This window comes from Aquarana catesbeiana, linkage group LG03 (genome assembly GCF_042186555.1).
Source record: "Aquarana catesbeiana isolate 2022-GZ linkage group LG03, ASM4218655v1, whole genome shotgun sequence".
NCBI classification, from domain to species: domain Eukaryota; kingdom Metazoa; phylum Chordata; class Amphibia; order Anura; family Ranidae; genus Aquarana; species Aquarana catesbeiana.
Genome location: NC_133326.1, coordinates 181,172,732 through 181,192,450, shown reverse-complemented (window position 1 = coordinate 181,192,450; position 19,719 = coordinate 181,172,732). Strand labels below are relative to the sequence as shown.

Genomic DNA, 19,719 nt, shown 5'->3' with positions numbered 1-19,719 from the left:
TTTTGCCCAAAAATGTCTTAAAAGCAAACATTGTTGAATGCAGACTATATTGTAAAAAAACAGTGAGCACTCAAAAACCAAAAGAGCAGCTCGCACTATATAGGTGACCAACCTAAAGCAATAAATCAAAAAGGAAGTGTAGTGCTTATAAAGTATTAATTATACCTCACAAATAATATTTTGCATAAAGTGCATGTATATCTAACAAGTGCTGGAGACTTATCTCACATGTGTATTACATCGAAAATATATATCAGAATGAAAAACATATCACACTAGAAACCAATAATAAAGGCGCTTAAAAAAGCATCTGAAAGGTGCTGGTCCTTTAAGTAAAAAAAAATCCTAAAATGTGGCTATTGCACCAAGTTGCCAACCATAAAGTGCCTTGGTGCAGTATACAAAAGGAGAAGTGTACGATACATCCACTCATCCGCTGGTGCAAATCCTCCATTACCAAGCACTCACCAGAAGACTAATGGATATTAGCCTGTAATCGTAATCCACCTTCCAAGTATAAAGTGCTGCCAAACATCCATTCTGTTAGGTAAATGCACACATATCTCTGAACCAGAAAAGTGGTATATATTGTAGTATTTAGTGGTATTCCAGTACATCCATAAAAACAGCCATAAAAACAATATTTTGCATGCGCACGAAACTTGTGGGGTGGAGCCATACACGTTGGCTATTTAAAGGACCAGCACCTTTCAGATGCTTTTCTGAGCACTTTTATTATTGGTTTCTAGTGTGAAATGTTTTTCATTCTGATACGTAGATTTTTGATGTAATACACATGTGATATACGTAAGTCTCCAGCACTTGTTAGATATACATGCACTTTATGCACAATATTATTTGTTGGGTATAATTTATGCTTTATAAGCACTGCACTTCTTTTTTGATAAATAAAGGGAAACATCGTGTTTTGTTAACAAGGAACCACCAGTCTTTTCTTTTTGCTGTGGCATGCACAGAAGTGTTTGGGGTAATAATTGAAAATGGTATTTTCCTTTTCCTGAAGCACCAGCATACAGGCATACAGTATAATAACACTTTTAGAGGAAGGTTAGAAGTGAGTACCAGCAGCACGATTACAGCAGCAGAAGACAGTAGTACTAATCAAGCCATGTACATGTTAGCTTTGACCAATGTTAAGCACTTTTGAACATTGAAAGAACTTCAGCCAAAATAAAATAAAAATGAATAGCCCATTATATGATAAATATTAAATTAAGGGATTTCCCCAGCATTACTTCTGCCATGAAGGAGTTGAATTAATAAAATTGGAGAGTGCAAAAACTAGTGCAGTTCTGCATAGAAACCAATCAGCTTCCAGGTTTTCTTTTTGTTGAAGCTTAATTGAACAAGCTGAAGTTAGAAGCTAACTGGCTATCATGCACAGCTGCACCAGATTTTTGCCTCTGCAGTTCATCGGTGGCTGGTCCATAAAGGGCTCTGCCCCCTAATCTCCATGCGCCACCCTCTAATCTCCATACGCCGCCCCCTAATCTCCATGCGGGACTCATAGGTTTCTATGAGTTTTTTTGGTTTTGAAGCACATGATCAGAGCCTGAGGCTCTAATCGGCTTCAAAAAGGTTAGGCTTGGGGCGGTGTGCCATCCACCCACCCACTTGTAGCATTAGCAAATCAATATTCGCTATTGTTTTCCGGCTTCTCCTCCTTGCCAATCAGGACAGGAGGTGGATCTTAAAGTAACACTAAGGCCCCTTTCACACTTATACGACTTCAAAGTCGCGCAATTTTAACGCAATTTCGTGGCCGCTATTTTGCCGAGATTTTACTGTGATTTTGCCGTGATTTTACCGTGATTTGGGAGCAGTACTACTTTGTACGACTTTGCCACAACTTTAGCTTTAACCATTCTCAGCTTGTGCTTACAAAGTAGTGCTGAAATTGTGTCTATATTATTCAGGTATCATTTGCATGCTACTTGAGGGTTTAACATTGAGGTCTATGGAGTACAAATCGTATGGAAGTTGGACCAAAGTAGTGCAGGGACTACTTTGAAGTCGGCACGACTTAAAGTCGTGCCAATATGAATGGTAGTCATTGAAAATCATGGAGAATGACTTGTCATACGATTTTGCAGTACAAAATCGTGGGACAAGTCGTATAGGTGTGAAAGGGGCCTAATGGTTTGATTTTTATTTTTAAAAAATAACAAACATGTCATACTTACCTCCACTGTACAGCATGTTTTGCACAGAGCGGCCCCGAATGGCGTTTTCTGGGGTTCCCCGGTGGCTCTCCTAGCTCCTCTCCATCTCAGATAACCCCCTGGGAGAAGCGCTCTCCTGGGGGGGTTACCTTGCGGGTGCACTCCGGGCCCTGCATTCGGCGTCCATAGCCGCCGAAAACAGGACTCGGCCCCACCCCCCTGCGCCCGCGTCATTGGATTTGATTGACAGCTGCGCGAGCCAATGGCTGCGCTACTATCAATCTATCCAATAAAGAGCCAAGAACACCAGGAAAAGATCCAGCGTATTCGGGACGCAAGACTTTCCAGGGCTCAGGTAAGTAAAGCGGGGGGCTGGGGGGGCCGGTAATCGTCAGATGATTTTTCACCTTAATGCATAGGATGCATTAAGGTGAAAAAACAGGAACCTTTACAACCCCTTTAAGACCGGATTAGCCGGGAGGAGAAGCAGGGGAAGCCGCGACCTGAATAAGGTAAGTGCGGACCTAGGGGGGGTTTGTTTGCCACCCCCTCAAAAAATAGAACACCAGCCACCACTGCTCCAGTTTTAGTAAATCAACCCCTAAGTGACATCAGTTTAATGCCCAGCACCATTTAACCCCCTTCCTCTGAGCCAAGGTCATCCTGAACCTGCCCCAGCTTGTACATTAGCAGAGAAAGGAAATAGCCAGTGGTAATCTCACATTTCTGTTACACTGCTCTCTCTACATAGTATACATGTTTCTTATCATTTTGACAGTATAGGTAATCAAACAAATAACCAAACCGGAAGTAACTGTAACTTGAAGCTTACTAAACAGCTGCAAAGTTAGAAGCAATAATGCAAAACAGGTTCAGTATGATAATGAGCATGCATACTATGCAAAATAATACACAACATAGTATAAAAAAGTGCACAAACATGGACTGTTCAGAGCAATGGCCCTAGAGATCCTAGAAACAGAACAAGATACATCTCACCTAATTAACTGCCAGTGGGCTGTATTAAATAATGTTTACCACAAAATTAATATTAGATTTTTTTTTTTAACAGATGCAGCTTCATTTCCTCCATTCGTTGATAAAAAGAAAGCTTTATATTTCTTTTCATCTGAAATCTGCAGGTAAGGTTTTATTTTTGATTTCCTTCATGTTGGGCATCATTTAGCTAAAAAAAAGAAATAACCAAGTGCTAATTTATAGATAACTTCTCCAGGTTGTCAAGCACACCATTCTTTCTCTGAAAATGTTGGCAATAATTTACACCACCCTAATAAAGTGTAGCTTATCAGTGCGACTGATTAACTAAAACAGTAGATAATGTTCACTTAGCAGAGTTGAGTCATGCTCATGTCAATCATCTAATATTGTGGCAAGTTATATTTTATTCTTCTGCTAATGATTTGTCGCCTAAAATGCATACTGCTTTACATGAATTTCTAAGTAGGCTTTCTCAAATCTGTAGTAAATCAACCCCTTATGCCCCATACACACTATTAGATTTTCTGCAGATTTTTGTCTTCAGATTTACCATATAATATGAGGTCAAACCTTAAGAGTTTCAATTTGTATGCAATCAGGCAGGTTTTGGTAAATCTGAAGATAAAAATCTGCAGAAAATCTAATAGTGTGTATGGGGTCTTATGCCCTGTACACACGGTCGGATTTTCCAACGGAAAAAGTGCGATCGGATTGTGCTGACGGAAATTCCAATCATGTGGGGGCTCCATCTGACTTTTTCTGTCGGAATTTCCGACACATAAAGTTTGAGAGCAGGCTATAAAATTTTCTGACAACAAAATCCGATTGGTTAAATTCCGATCATGTGTACACAAATCCGATGCACAAAGTGCCACGCATGCTCAGAATAAATTAAGAGACGAAAGCTATTGGCTACTGCCCTGTTTATAGTCCCGACGTACGTGTTTTTTTCAGACCAATTGGATTTTCTGACAACTTTGTGTGACCGTGTGTATGCAAGACAAGATTGAACCAACATCCGTCGGAAAAAATCCATGGATTTTGTTGTCGGAATGTCCGATCAATGTCCGATCGTTTGTACAGGGCATAAGAGTTAAGAAGGAGTTAAGCAGAGGAACATTTAATTAAAAAAATAAGCTTTTTTTTACTTGTTAGGTTGCTTTAACTAACTTCATATGCAGATCGAAGTTCATCCCTGCAGATCATCACTAATTGCATATCCTTGCTGTAGATGAATAAACAGAAAGATACAAAATGTAACCATGTTTCTTTGTATCTTTCGCTGAGTAATGTTATGGAAAACATTGTCAGACAGCTTTTTTTGATAGCTCTACTGGACCTTCTCTGTGTACTCGGCATGCATCTATGATTCATCAGAGCTAAATTGCTGTGTCCTGGGACATGGGAAATCCCAGCAGCAGGGCAGAAGGACTGGATGTACTAGACATGCCCTGTGTACACTGATGACTTTGGGGCGTGTCTAGCACGTCCAGAGTCTGCAGCTGGTTAAAATGCATTGTTAACCCACCTATTTTAAAAATTGATTCACCATAAACTCGCCCCGAGTGAACTCAAATTAGCAGCGCTAAACCAATCCCTAACCACAAAGGGTCATAAAGTGAAGAATTATGAAAAATTATATCAACCAAAAAATATATGATCATAACATCACTCCTCCCCATTAATGTGCATCACGTGATATGATCAAGAGATCACAGAAGATGGTGCGCAAACCACTAAAGTGAATAACATAGCTGTGCACACAAATTATGATATATAAACAAAAAGCAATGTGAATCGATGTAAATCAGTCCACAAAAATATAAAAAAATATATAGAATGAAAAATAAAAAATAAATAAATATGTGTCCACAAACAATTAAAAAAAATGTATAATCCAAAAAAAATCCGTGACGTGATGTAGTGTAGATCTTCCACTTAATAAAATCTTCCACCGCACCTCTGACTGTGAATCCACTCCCCTTAGGTAAATAAACTCACCAGCTCCTTTTGCCCACACTCTCATGTCAGGGCCACCAAGCTTTTATCCCACACAATAAGGGGAAATATATGATCTCCAATGGTACACCTTTACATATCCAGAGTATGATGCAAAAGAGCTCTCTCCGCATGAAAAAAAGAAAATAATCCAATAGTGCAATAACGTATTGATATTTATTTTAAAATAACAAATCCCTCAACCATTGAACTCACATCTTTAAAAATCACTGCAAGCTCAGAAATAGCACAGCACAGCAAACTGTCACAGCATCAACGCAAATCAGTAAACCAGTGTGTGGTGGTCGCGGCGGACCCAGGTACTGCGCTCTCAAAATACCCGTCTCACCCGATCCCTGGTGTAGATAGGATCAACTTCCGCACTTCCTCGTATGGCGCTCCCTGTCACAGCGTCCTACGTCACTAGCGTTCGATTGCCGTGTAGCCACGCCCCGACATGTTTCGTCATAAAGACTTAAAGTCTTTATGATGAAACATGTCGGGGCGTGGCTACACGGCAATCGAACGCTAGTGACGTAGGACGCTGTGACAGGGAGCGCCATACGAGGAAGTGCGGAAGTTGATCCTATCTACACCAGGGATCGGGTGAGACGGGTATTTTGAGAGCGCAGTACCTGGGTCCGCCGCGACCACCACACACTGGTTTACTGATTTGCGTTGATGCTGTGACAGTTTGCTGTGCTGTGCTATTTCTGAGCTTGCAGTGATTTTTAAAGATGTGAGTTCAATGGTTGAGGGATTTGTTATTTTAAAATAAATATCAATACGTTATTGCACTATTGGATTATTTTCTTTTTTTCATGCGGAGAGAGCTCTTTTGCACCATACTCTGGATATGTAAAGGTGTACCATTGGAGATCATATATTTCCCCTTATTGTGAGGGATAAAAGCTTGGTGGCCCTGACACGAGAGTGTGGGCAAAAGGAGCTGGTGAGTTTATTTACCTAAGGGGAGTGGATTCACAGTCACAGAGGTGCGGTGGAAGATTTTATTAAGTGGAAGATCTACACTACATCACGGATTTTTTTTGGATTATACATTTTTTTTAATTGTTTGTGGACACATATTTATTTATTTTTTATTTTTCATTCTATATATTTTTTTATATTTTTGTGGACTGATTCACATCGATTCACATTGCTTTTTGTTTATATATCATAATTTGTGTGCACAGCTATGTTATTCACTTTAGTGGTTTGCGCACCATCTTCTGTGATCTCTTGATCATATCACGTGATGCACATTAATGGGGAGGAGTGATGTTATGATCATATATTTTTTGGTTGATATAATTTTTCATAATTCTTCACTTTATGACCCTTTGTGGTTAGGGATTGGTTTAGCGCTGCTAATTTGAGTTCACTCGGGGCGAGTTTATGGTGAATCAATTTTTAATTTATGTTTGTTATTATTTAAGCAGCAGCTCAGATTCACCTTTTTTTCCATCAGCGCAGCGTTTTTGGGTGTATGAGTGGGCGGATTTTTGTACACCTGATATTTTACATAACCCACCTATTTAGCTGCTCCTCTGAAGTTTAAGAATAACTATTATAAATGTTAATAATACATTATTCATTTACCCTCTCTATAGGTCCATATATGGATTATTTGAAACTGAATATATGCAGAAGGGAATTAAACTGTATCGATTTGTAGTGCCAAGCGCGGCTCTTGCCTCACCCGTCACCAATCCAGACAATCAATGCTTTTGCACGGATGAAGTGCTATCCAGAAACTGTACAGGTGCTGGTGTGTTGGACCTTCGAGCTTGCCAAGGTGGTAAGTTTGGCATGTAAAAAACAATGCATTTCATATCCAGGGGCCCAAACCTCTGTTTTTGAATGTGCATGTGTAAAATGTTGCATTTAAAAATAGCACTGGATCAACTGTCCCTTCAGTAAGTCAATGTATTGTTATAATTTTCTACAATATATTTAAAGCCCAACATACAAGTCCAACCTTACCAGCGTTAAATTAGTCATACATCCCTTTGCCTCAAAAGCAATCCCTTATCATGCAGTCTTTTTTCTACATCTGGAAAATCTGCCTGTTTACATGCCGAGATTAGTATAGCCCCTGCTCTGTACTTCCAGGCCATTCAGATTTTCTTCCAGGCCGCTTAGATGCTATTCCATGTCATTCATATATAAGTGCTGCAGGTCTCATAGACCCAAGTGCTGAGGTCCTGTCTTTACTTTCCTTTTCTCCTGGCTATTCACAAAATGACACCTCTGGGTCTGTGTCTTGTGAATTGCCTGGAGGAGATGGAGGTGAACACATGACCTCAAAATCTGCATAATGGGGGTTGCTTTTGAGAAAACATAATTTATAACTGCTTTGATCCTGGCAAAGTTATTGTGCCCAGAGTTAGGCTTTAACCGAAAATAATAAAATAAATGAGGCTGAAGTCTGTCACGGGCATTATATTCATTATATTGCATGGTTACATGGGTGCATAGCCGTGTAGTTGCCTAACAAATTTTTGTTTTATAGCTTGCTTGATCAATGGCAGATATCATGATTCAATGTTGACATTTTCTTTGAGCATAATATATATTTGTTTTCGTCTAGGTAAACCTATATTCCTATCTCTGCCTCACTTCTTGTATGGAAGTGACTTCCTGTTGGAACAAGTGTCTGGTCTGAATCCTAGTAAAGAAGAACATGAGACTTTTGTAGATGTTGAGCCTGTGAGTAAAACAAACAGATAAATGACTGCCTGAATTTCACTACAGGAGTTCTTGTTTCTTGTAAATTTGTTTATTGAGAAAAGGCATCAAGAATATAACAGACCAGTAAAAGTAAGTTCAGATGCAACATTTAAAAAGGAAATAACTAAACAAGCCAATGCTTGACAATCAAAACATTTCAGTAAATCACAGGAGTTAAATACAACAGTTGTATAGGGGTAGGTCTGCAGTTGTGTATATACAGAGGCATAGTCTTGAGGAGAACCAACAATTATACATAGTGAGTCATGGGAAATGGTAGAAAACCTCCAAGAGCACAGTGCTAGTAAAAACTCTGGGAGTACCAATGCATGGTAGGGTGCCAGATGGGACGTTGCTGCTCCCTCTAGTTAAGCAAAGAGAGGCAAATATGACAAACTGGTTAAAAGAAAACAGGCAGGTAAAAAAGGGAATAGTAAGAGTAAAAAGTAAGGAAAAAGAAAAGAAGGGGAAGATAAGATAAGAGAGAGGGAGAAGAAGATGAGGGCAGGAGAGGAGGGGAAGAAGGCACTGGGGAAGGGGGACCCCAGGGAGCAACGCAGTTCCCAGTGTTCACAGATGCTGTAAGCAAACTTAAAAAAAACAATCACCGAGGCTGAAGTAAAGATTCATTAAACTCCACAGGGAAATAGTGCGTCACGCAGCGGTGCCAGTGTGGAACCCTGTCCAGACAAATTGCTTCAATTATAACGTGGATCATTGCCTGGTTTATTCTGTGTTTAGTTTCAGCAAGAGTGAGAGTTGGGGTTTTCCAAGCTTTTGCGATCGTTTGTTTTGTGGCTGTAGTGATCTGGAGAAGTAATTTGATTTGTCGGTGGGTGAGCATTACAGGAGTTCTTGTTATACACAGTTTTAATTTACCCCAGTTAAAAATAACACCAGATTGGTCATTTTGATTAAATACCAAAAATTGGGCATTCTGAAATGTGAGGCCCCTAGTGATAATGCAAGGCCTGGAGGTGATGTTTTCTGTATTCATACAGTGCTGTATTCTTTATACCGATACCCTACAGAGGTTTATTCTGAGGTTAGATACCCTACAGAGATTCACTGAAATCTGACCCGTGATTTAGACCTGTGCTGCAAGACACATTGCAAATATCCTCATTGCAATATGATCAGTGCTGGAAGACATGCTGTAACTTCTTAGTGTATGGCAACTCTTAACATTCCCTTCTTTATCCTGTCAGTTGGGTCTGAACTACATGTTCTAATTATAGAAGTTTACAATAAACTTGCTCTTCCAAGAAAACTTGCTCTTAACCTCTTGCTGACCATGTAATGTATATACAGTATGCAGCAGCAAGTAAGTTGGGCTTTAATGTCTAGCCACAAAACATATGTATTCATGGTGGGAGGATGGCAGGAGGTTGTGCTCACGATGTGCTCCAAGCATGCTGACTGGAGCTGTCACTGTCATAGGGAAGGGCTCTCGATCATGTAACTTCTGTGAGAGCCAGGAACATGTTAGAGAAGCCACACAGCCTCCCAGGCATTAAAGCCAACCTAAAGGGCCTAGAGGTTGCAATAAGGAAATAATTATGCAGCTGTGCTTTCAGAATGCAGTCCTGCATATAGAGTCACCTGCTGTATAGATATTGTGACGGATCTCGGATACTCTGTATGGGAACCTCCGCCAGACCTGTGTCTCCTGTCCTCCAAACGCACCCGCAGCCTGTAGACTCGCCATAACCAGCCCTTAACCCATCAATCGCGAGACAAGCCACATAGGTGTTGAGAGTTAAACATGCAAAACATAAACTCTTTATTAAGTACCAAACATACATTTTTAAACACAGTTAGGGACACTCCCCTTAGCCTTGTCATAGAGTGGGTAGGGGACAAGGAAGAACCAATGGAAACTCAACACTTGTATATTCAAACAACTACAGTTGAAACACATAAAGGGATTATGATAAGCAGGCAGCCCCTCCTTACACACCCCCTGCTGGGAGGTGTCTTCAGACCTTTGTCTATGTGCCATGACCCAACACAATTAAACACAGCAACAAGAGGGGGGATGGGGGAGAAGGGATGTAGCATTACATTACATTATCTCATTGCCATTTTGTTCCCAAGTCTCTCAGTCTCTTCTGGGTCAAAATCTGTGGAAAGGAGGCCAGCCCACAGCCCCCTCCAAAACACACAGTGACAGTGGGTTCTGTCACAGATAATAACTGAGGTTTTAAGTAAATCTTTCATGATCAAGTATGCAGGTCAGGAGTCCTGAACCATACCAGGCCACATACCCTCGACATGGGGGTGGGGGGGGTGCTTTTCGGGCGGGGAGACCCATTCACCAAAAAAGTGTGAAAAAGTAATAAAAAAAACACACACACAGTTTTTGACAAATCCTTTATTAAAAAAGAAAAAAAGAAATGTCCCCCGATGTAAATCCATCGTCAATCATGCCACCCGGGCACCCGAAAAAGAAATAAAAAGCGTTCTTGCCGACATGAAGGCTGGCTGTCTACTGCAGACTATGCCATTTGACAATTCTGATATAGGTAAGGGGCGGGGCCATCTGGCTACATCACCTGGTGGCACCACCCCCTGATGTCATGGAGCGGTGCATGCTTGTTAAAGGGGATTTCCAGATTCCGATAAGCCCCCTGCCTGCAGACCCCCACAACCACCGGCCACAGTTGTGGGGATGAGGCCCTTGTCCCCATCAACATGGGGACAAGGTGCCTTGAGGTTGGGGGCAGTGGGGGGGGTGGTATGGATTTTGGGGGGACCCCACACTGGTTTTTTTTTTCATTTTAATTTTTTTTTACGGCAATTTTTTTTTTTCAGCGGGGGGAAGCACATTGACAGCTGATGACTCATCAGTTGTTAAGGATGCCGCGGCCAGCTTCCCGACTCTGCTCCTTAACAACCAGCTTATACTGCGTCCTGATTAGGCAAAGTTGCACGCAGTGCATTGTAGGGCATTTGGCAGGGCCGAACACCCTGCAAATTTCCAGAATGGGGCGAATAGCCAATGTTCAGCCCAAACTTATGCTCAAGCCCAACCATTCGCCCAACTCCATATGTGATGGGGGACGGTGGAGGCAGTATTATTAAAAAAAGGTAGGAGTTATGGTGCCTAAATTTCTACATTAAATCTAATGCATGCTCACGTCTATTCAATAAGGTTCAGAGAAATGTTCTGTTTCTTTTTTTAATTCACAATAAATGCCTGGAGCTAACACTAGGCTAGTGTAAAAACTCCTTCAGTTATTCTACCATTCACCATGATCTGTGTATTATAAGGTAATAAGCAATGTGCTAAATGCTTTTTATTGCTCAGTTGTGGAGTAGTGTGACTGCCAGGAAAGAGGATAGGTACAGGTACTCCCATCCCTTATCCCCATACTTGTCTCTGTGCCCCCCTCCACCTCAGATCACCCCCCCAGTGAATCTGTAAATAGTGAATCTGTTCCCAAGGTGGGTGGCCTCAGTGGGTGGCCCTGTCAACATCCCTGAACTGAAATATTGAAGGTGCCAGGAGGAAAATTGTCAGACAAAAAGTGGCTGCATCCAATCAGATAAAGCTGCTGTTTGAGTGGGCCATCTGTCATGAATTATGATAACTCGGTGACACAGCGACCCACCTTGCCCAACGATGTTCTCCCACCGCTGCTCCCAGCTCAAAGGACAGATCCCGGCTGGCTGCTGTATGACAACAAACCAGCTGGAAATGATGATATTTATGAACATATTTGGTCAATGACATATCCCAGGAACCCCACCAGCTAGTTTGTTTTCAAACAGAAGCTGTCCGGGACCTGTAATTTTGCAGCACCAGTGCACAAACATCAGCTGGGTGATCAATTGGTTGAACTGCCCAATATGACCAGCTTGTTTGCCCTTTTGCTGAACTTCAAACTAGGTTCAGGCTGAACCCGAAGCTCATACCCAATCCTAATAAACCTTCTGCTCAGAAGCATTTAAATAAAGTAACAGTGCTTTATACACTTCAATATAATTGTGACATTTTTCAGCCTAGGACACTTTGGTATTCATTTACTAAAACTGGAGAGTACAAAATCTGGTGCAGCTCTGCATGGTAGCCAAACGGCTTCTAACTTTAGCTTGTTCAATTAAGCTTTGGCAAAAACAAACCTGGAAGCTAATTGGTCTCTGGGCAGAGCTGCACCAGATTTTGCACTCTTTTTGTATAATATATAGCATCCACCAGATCATCTCATTCCTGTTCAGCAATGTTCCTGGATTGAAAACAGCCTTGGGAATTCTCATCACAGATGCTTGCAAGGAATAGCAGCATTCTAAACACATCAGTAAGATAAGATAACATAAGTCTGTAGTCCAAGGCTTCCCTGCTGCAAGCCTCATTCTCACCTCCTCAAAGCATTGTCCAAAACAAGGCTTCAGTATTCCATGTCTTGTTCTCACTCCATCCAGCAATCTGTGTTTCTTGAAACATATTTCCTATAGTAACTGTCTCTCCCACATGCCTTTCGGTGCTGCTTCTGTATTGACAAGAGGCAGTGACAAGTCAGTGAGCTGTCACAGTGGTGTACTAGCTACAGGAATAATACTGGACGATGCTATGCACAGTTCAGGCACATTACAGCCCTCACAAGTGTCCTTAAGACAAAGCAGGAGACATCTCAAGCAACTATAGGATAATGACTTTCTGAAAACTGATATTTTTAATCATAGGCATGTTTAGAATTGCCAATAGGTCCTTTAGACACCAAATGCTGAATTGTGGGATGAAGGAGAGATATGCCTTTTAACTTTATAGGAAAAAGTTTTTGGGATGGTTCTCTGAAAGTGCTCTATGATATTGTATTGGAAATGATAGAGGTGTCATCTGGCACATTATCCAACAGTTAGAGGTTTAGAAAGTTTAAAGCCCAACTGAAGTCTCACACTCTTTTTAATCTCATTATAGTCTTCGCTTTTTTTTTTTGCTTGTAAATGCTGTAAGATACATGTTCTCTTAGTGAAAATGCTGCTTTCTCCAGTGCTTTATGCAGGTACAGCTAAGTAACAGCTACACCCCTTAGCACAAGTGTCCCCACACAGACTTGTATTGAAGAGAAGGGCAGGGAGTGTTCCTGGCCAGGTCTGGTACTGAGAACTGATTACAGAGTGCACTGGGTCTAGCGCTGATGTTTATTAAAGCAATAGTAAACCCATCGATTTAATAGTTTCAAAACACAGTTACATTCCCGGCATACCGGGAATGCTAACTGCACATTGGCTGTGCTCTCAACCAAACTGCCAAACCATCCAATGGCTAGTGACATAACGGAACAGATGTGCAGCACCATGGCAGTTGAAGATTAAACAGAGGCAAAGATGGAAGCTTCCTTCGCTGAAAATGATAAGAGGGTTTACTTCCACTTTAAGCTGCACAGTCATTTTAACAAGCCGCAGAACTGAGATAACAGGAAAATAGAGGTAAGTCAATGAAGATGAAGGTTGCTAGTACACTGTCTATCAGACTGCATGTCTACGTCTGTGATTTCAGCTGGGCTTTACGTACTGTGATCTCTATATTAAATAAAGCTATGCAATAAAAGAATGGTTATTTCTGTTGTGGGTTTTATGACTTTAAGAAACAAGAAAATACTTGATATTTCCCATAGTAATCAACAGTAACAAAGTGTTGCTATTTTACAGTCTTATTTCTGTGCTGATATGCCAGTTTCATGCACTTAATACGTTTCTTTTTCAGATAACTGGGTTTACAATGCACTTTGCTAAAAGATTACAGGTCAATGTAATGTTTCAGCCAACAAGTCAAATAGAGTGAGTATGCAACAAGTATATCTCACCTGCAGTAGTCCTGTCCTTTGCTCCAGCTGTGGTCTGTAGGATTATAGCAATAATATTTGTAGATAAAAATTGTGCTCCCAGCATACTTGCGGCCTGTTTTGCATTGTATCGTACGGACAAAATGTTGGAGTTCTGTGTACTAAATGTGACTGGGTAGATAAAAAACAGAAACGCAGAAAACTGGAGAAAATGTAGGACTGTTGCTTGACAGTGACCATTATTTATCATCTTTAAAGATGGAAACAAACAACACTGATATGCTGTATACATATTTTTGTGCATTTGTTAATGCCTTAGAATGATCACTGCATCCATTCTATTAATATTTTGCAATATTAATGCAATAGTAATAATAATTAAATAATTAAAATGAGTGATGTTATGTAGCCATTTTAGATTCTGATTTTAAAAATAATAGTCAGTTGAGTTCTACTTTAAAAAGTAACCTGTTGCCAAGAAACAACTATTTGCAGAGCAGTACCTTATAAATGAGAAATATTAAAATATTTTTACTGAGTCTGTCTGCAGTTTGATTTATATTACAATGCAATGCACTTGGTATAACATATTTAGAATATACCAAGACCAATGTCAGCTGCTTTCTTTTATAGCTTTCCAAATTTAAGAAAAGAGCACAAATTTGCTGATGTTTCCGCTATTGATTGCCTGAAAAGGGCAATTGGCAAACAATGTGACCATAGCTCATATCTAAGAGGTTTGCTTTAAAGTAAATGGTGCCCATCTGTACCTACCCCAAGTTCCACCGCTAGGCGCCAGCTAAATCTGCATCTGGTGTCCCCTGAGATTCCTGTGCAAGGTCCAGAATGCTGAAACCTACACAGAACAACAAAAGCCCCTACCTCCATGTGACAGTGCTCAGAGATCAAGTGCTGAATTGAAGTGGGGGTGTTAGCCTCTGTGTCCCGAAGAATTGGGTTTATCTTGACCCATGAATCTGTAGCTTTGATGACAATAGAGTTTAGGGCTGGTAGGTGAGGCACCTTATGGTTCCTGCTATACTGTGTGAATGTCACTTTGACAAACCTGTACTGGATGAATGTCTGCTTTAAGAAAACATTATTTAATATATAATTCATATATATATATCTATATCTATATATATCTATCTATATATATAGATATATATAGATATAGATATATATAGATATAGATATATATATATATATAAAATTATTATTATACAGGATTTATATAGCGCCAACAGTTTGCAAGCGCTTTACAATATAAAGGGAGACAATACATCAACAGTACAATTCAATACAAAAGTGTTAGAAGGGCCCTGCTCCTGCAAGCTTACAATCTAAGCGGGAGGGGCTGGTGAAACAAAAGCTAGTGACTGTGGGGAATGAACTGATGATGGAAGTAGACGATCCAGTTGTTAGCTGAAGGCAGGTATATATATATATATATATATATATATATATACCTGCCTTCAGATTATGAGCATAATTAGTTCCAGAAGAATGCTTGTATTCCAAAGCACTCATATATCAAAGCGAGTTTTCCCATAGGAATCAATGGAAACTCAGATAATTAGTTCCAGTGGCACTGATAATTTATGCAGTACCATATGTGGCCAGGGGGGGGGGGGACGCTGGAGACACTTGGAAACACTCGGAGACCGCTCAGAGCTGCTAGGAGACACTCAGGAATGGAGTGTTTCCGAGTGTCTCCGAGTGTCTCCGAGTGGCTCAGAGTGTCACTGGTACCCCCGTACCACCAAATGTGGTACTGCACACCCCAGAGGCTTGAATCCTGCTTGTCTTGAGAGACAACTCTCGCAAACCGAGTCAGGATTAAAAAAAAATAGCTCGTATTGCGAAACGCTCGTAAACCACGTAACTCGCAATCCGAGGTATTACTTTATATAATATAATAGCAGCTATGACGATCTTACTAAATCTTACTATGTTATACCATGTTATACCATGGTGTTATACCATGCCATGGTCTTCTCATTTTTGGACCATTAAATGTACACTGTGTTCAAAGCAGAAAATTAAACATTGTGCTGCATATGGGTAGCACAACCTACCTGCTAAATACTTTAGTTTTTCATCCAGATGGTGATCCCCTGAGAACCCCTGCTAAAGGAAAGATATTCCAATAAACACCCACTGCAAGCTTCTTGCTGTTTCCTACATGCAATCTGTCAAATATACAGGTATGAGTAATACAAGTTGAATTTATTTATTTATTTAAACTTTATTTTTCAGTGTTTTGGCAAATCTCACATCAGAATTTGTGTTTCCTGTGTTGTGGCTGAACGAAGTAAGCAAATACTGATGTACTTGTTATAGTGTATTTATACAGTGTCTATTGAAAATATTAGTTATAAATAAATGATATGTATCCATTTCTATACATTCAACAAGTCAATACAGCTGTCCACAGTTAGCTAAGATGAGTCCTCCTGTCAGAACACTTATAATTGTACATACAGTAGCTACACTGATATTTACCTGCACAATAATGTTTTCCTTGATTTATGCACAATCATAAATGCACATATATTTAAATCCAATAAGCAAGCTATGCAGTGATTTTAAACATAGTTTCTTTCTATGATTATTATTGACATGACAAAGGCAATACAATAGTATACAGTGTGTGTGTATATATATATATATATATATATATATAGATATATAGCCCCCTGTTCCTAAAAATGGGGCTATAGTGTAAATTTAGTTTTTGGCTGAGCTGTAAACAGCTCAGATTTTATTGAATAGTTTATTTGGTTCTGTTCTAAACATAACTGAGTTGTGCATTTCTCACTATTGCCATACCTCGCAACTTTCTGAGATGGGAATGAGAGACACCTATCAGCAAAAGTATGCAAGCATAGGACACACCCCTTGTCACGCCCCATTAAAGGAGAATTGTACAAAAAACAAGATTGGTTAAACCCACAAGTGTTTTTTTTTTTTTTTACCACTACTATTCCTTTATATTGGCTTTTGGAATTTACAAATGCAGCAATTTAGAAATCAGATGAAAGGTTTAGCGCTGGAAAAGACTTTTTGATAAATAAAAATTGCATTTTATATACATCTTTATAGATCAGAACAAAATGAGGGACAAATGAGAAGGAATGAGGGACAGAGGGACGTTGCTCCAAATCAGGGACAGTGCCTCGAAATTAGGGACAGTTGGGAGCTATGCTATTGCCAGTAGGTGTCATTGGTACCACAGGCCAGTATGAGAATTAGGGATGAGCCTGATGTTCGAGTCGAACTTCGGGTGTTCGCCTGTTCGCCGAACAGCGAACATTATGCGGTGTTCGCGGCAAATTCGAAAGCCACGGAACACTGTTAAAGTCTATGGGACATTAACATGAAAAACCAAAAGTGCTCATTCTAAAGGCTTATATGCATAAAAAGTATTTGGGGACCCAGTTCCTGCCCCAGGGGACATGTATCAATGCAAAAAAAAGTTTTAAAAACAGACGTTTTTTCAGGAGCAGTGATTTTAATGATGCTTAAAGTGAAACAATAAAAATGAAATATTCCTTTAAATATCGTGCATGGGGGGGGGGGGGGGTTGTCTGTAGTATGCCTGTAAAGTGGCACAGTTTTGCCGTGTTTAGAACAGTACCACAGCAAAATGACATTTCTAAAGGAATAAAAGTAATTTAAAACTGATCGAGGCTGTAATGAATTGTCGGGTCTCGGCAATATAGATAAAACTCATTGAAAAAAACGGCATGGGTCCCCCCCGAGTCTATTACCATGCCCTTTGGGTCTGGTATGAATATTAAGGGGAACCCCGACCAAAAATGTAAAAATAAATTGCGTGGGGGTCCCCCCAAAATCCATAGCAGGCCCTTCAGATCTGGTATGGATTTTAATGGAAAACCCTGTGCCAAAATTTAAAAAAATGGCGTAGGGGTCCCCCCCAAAATCCATACCAGACCCTTATCCAAGCACGCAACCTGGCAGACCACAGGAAAAGGGGGGGTGACAGAGCGCCTCCCCTTCTGAACCGTACCAGGCCGCATGCCCTCAACATGGGGAGGATGCTTTGGAGTAGCCCCCTAAAGCACCTTGTCCCCATGTTGATGGGGACAAGGGCCTCATCCCCACAACCCTTGCCCGGTGGTTGTGGGGGTCTGCGGGTGGAGGGCTTATTGGAATCTGGTGACGTAAATGGCCCCGCCCTCAGCTATATAACAGCTGTCACTGAGAAGAAGCGTCACTCAGTGGGAGCCTCCCATGGAGGCTGAGCTGTTGCGGCTTTTTTTTTTTCTTTTTTCAGCTCGTCAGACGGCGTGAGATGGATTTACATCATGGGACATTTTTATTTTTTTATCTTTTAATAAAGGACTTGACCCAAAGTGTCTCCTGTCTTTTTTACTATTTTTGACACTTTTTTTGTGAAATGGTAGGGGTACAGGGGTACCCGTTACCAATTCACATAGATGGGGAGGCCGGGATCTGGGGGTCCCCTTGTTAAAGGGGGCCTCCAGATTCCAATAAGCCCCCCGCCCGCAGACCCCCACAACCAGCGGGCAAGGGTTTTGGGGATGAGGCCCTTGTCCACATCAACATGGGGCAAGGTGTTTTGGGGGGGCTACTCCAAAGCACCCTCCCCATGTTGAGGGCATGTGGCCTGGTATGGTTCAGGAGGGGGGGGCACTCTCTTGTACCCCTCTTTTCCTGTGGCCTGCCAGGTTGTGTGCTCGGAAAAGGCTCAGGTATGGATTTTGGGGGGACCCCATGCCATTTCCATTACAGACCCCTATGGCAATTCATTACAGATGCGATCAGTTTTAAATGACTTTTTTCCTTTAGAAATTTCATTTTGCTGTGATACTGTTCTAAACACGGGAAAATTGCACCACTTTACAGGCATACTATAGACACCCCCCAGGCACGATATTTAAAGGAATATTTCATTTTTATTGTTTCACTTTAAGCATCTTTAAAATCACTGCCCCTGAAAAAACGGCTGTTTTTAAAACTTTTTTTTGCATTGATACATGTTCCCTGGGGCAGGACCCGGGTCCCCAAACACTTTTTATGACAATAACTTGCATATAAGCCTTTAAAATGAGCACTTTTGATTTTTCATGTTCGTGTCCCATAGACTTTAACGGTGTTCACATATTCGTCTAAATTTTTTGCCTGTTCACATGTTCTGGTGTGAACCGAACCGGGGGGTGTTCAGCTCATCCTTAATGAGAATTACAACTAGGTTGAGCTATGTAATGAATATTCTTTCTCCAGAACAGCCCAGTAGGAGGTTCCTGGCCAATGTGCATTCTGGGAAGGGGGTATTTATTGGGCAGAGCCATGTGCTCTTGTGTCATTAACTTCCTCCTGGCCTGAGGGTGTGTTGCTACAAGTTCTGCAAGTAGGCCCAGAAGCCTATCTGGGGCCTACTAATACTCTGGTGGTCCTTAGGCTGTCTTGCCTGTGTGGAAGAAGCCGAGCCAAACTGAGGAGATCCAGGGGAGGACCCTTGCTGGAGAGAGCCAGGATGAAGGCTGATCTCTCAGGAGGGCCTGGTGACTCGTTTGGAGGATACACCTATATCTAAACTACTCTCGGATGGCTTAAAGGTTCTGACACTGAATCTGAATCCTATTCTACAATCTAAACCGTGGTAACTAACTCCTGGCTGCTATGTCTGTGAGAGAGAGGCTTTTCCAAGAGTGCTACTGGTTGCTAAGTCTGTGAGAGAGGCTTGTCCAGAAATTCTACCGGCTGCTAGGTCTGTGTGAAAGGCCTATCCAGGTATTCAAGATCTGCTAAAAGAGAAAGCTTTTTTACCTTTGCGATCAAGGAGACTGTAAGTGATCTGCAAATGGTATCTGAAACCTCCCCTAACCCTCTCTCTTACTACTTCTTCCAAGTTCCTTATTAAAGCATTACAAATATATATAGTGACTGGCACCCAAATTCTGTTCTAGCTTCCCATTATAGCCATGGACATAGCCCTGAGGTGAATGTAAGTTTGCCCCCTGCCCCTG

The 19,719-nt window shown here is 41.0% G+C and overlaps 1 protein-coding gene across 1 annotated transcript in view; it reads left to right on the top strand.

Moving 5' to 3' along the window:
* The window catches only part of CD36 (CD36 molecule (CD36 blood group)), a 56,545-nt gene that overhangs the window by 32,616 nt on the left and 4,210 nt on the right, over nucleotides 1–19,719 (top strand). Inside the window, exons 7-11 of the mRNA XM_073624019.1 lie at nucleotides 3,256–3,325; nucleotides 6,794–6,981; nucleotides 7,774–7,892; nucleotides 13,624–13,697; nucleotides 15,962–16,016. Of these exons, the coding sequence (XP_073480120.1) occupies nucleotides 3,256–3,325; nucleotides 6,794–6,981; nucleotides 7,774–7,892; nucleotides 13,624–13,697; nucleotides 15,962–16,016 (506 nt within the window). The remainder of the gene's footprint in view (nucleotides 1–3,255; nucleotides 3,326–6,793; nucleotides 6,982–7,773; nucleotides 7,893–13,623; nucleotides 13,698–15,961; nucleotides 16,017–19,719) is intronic.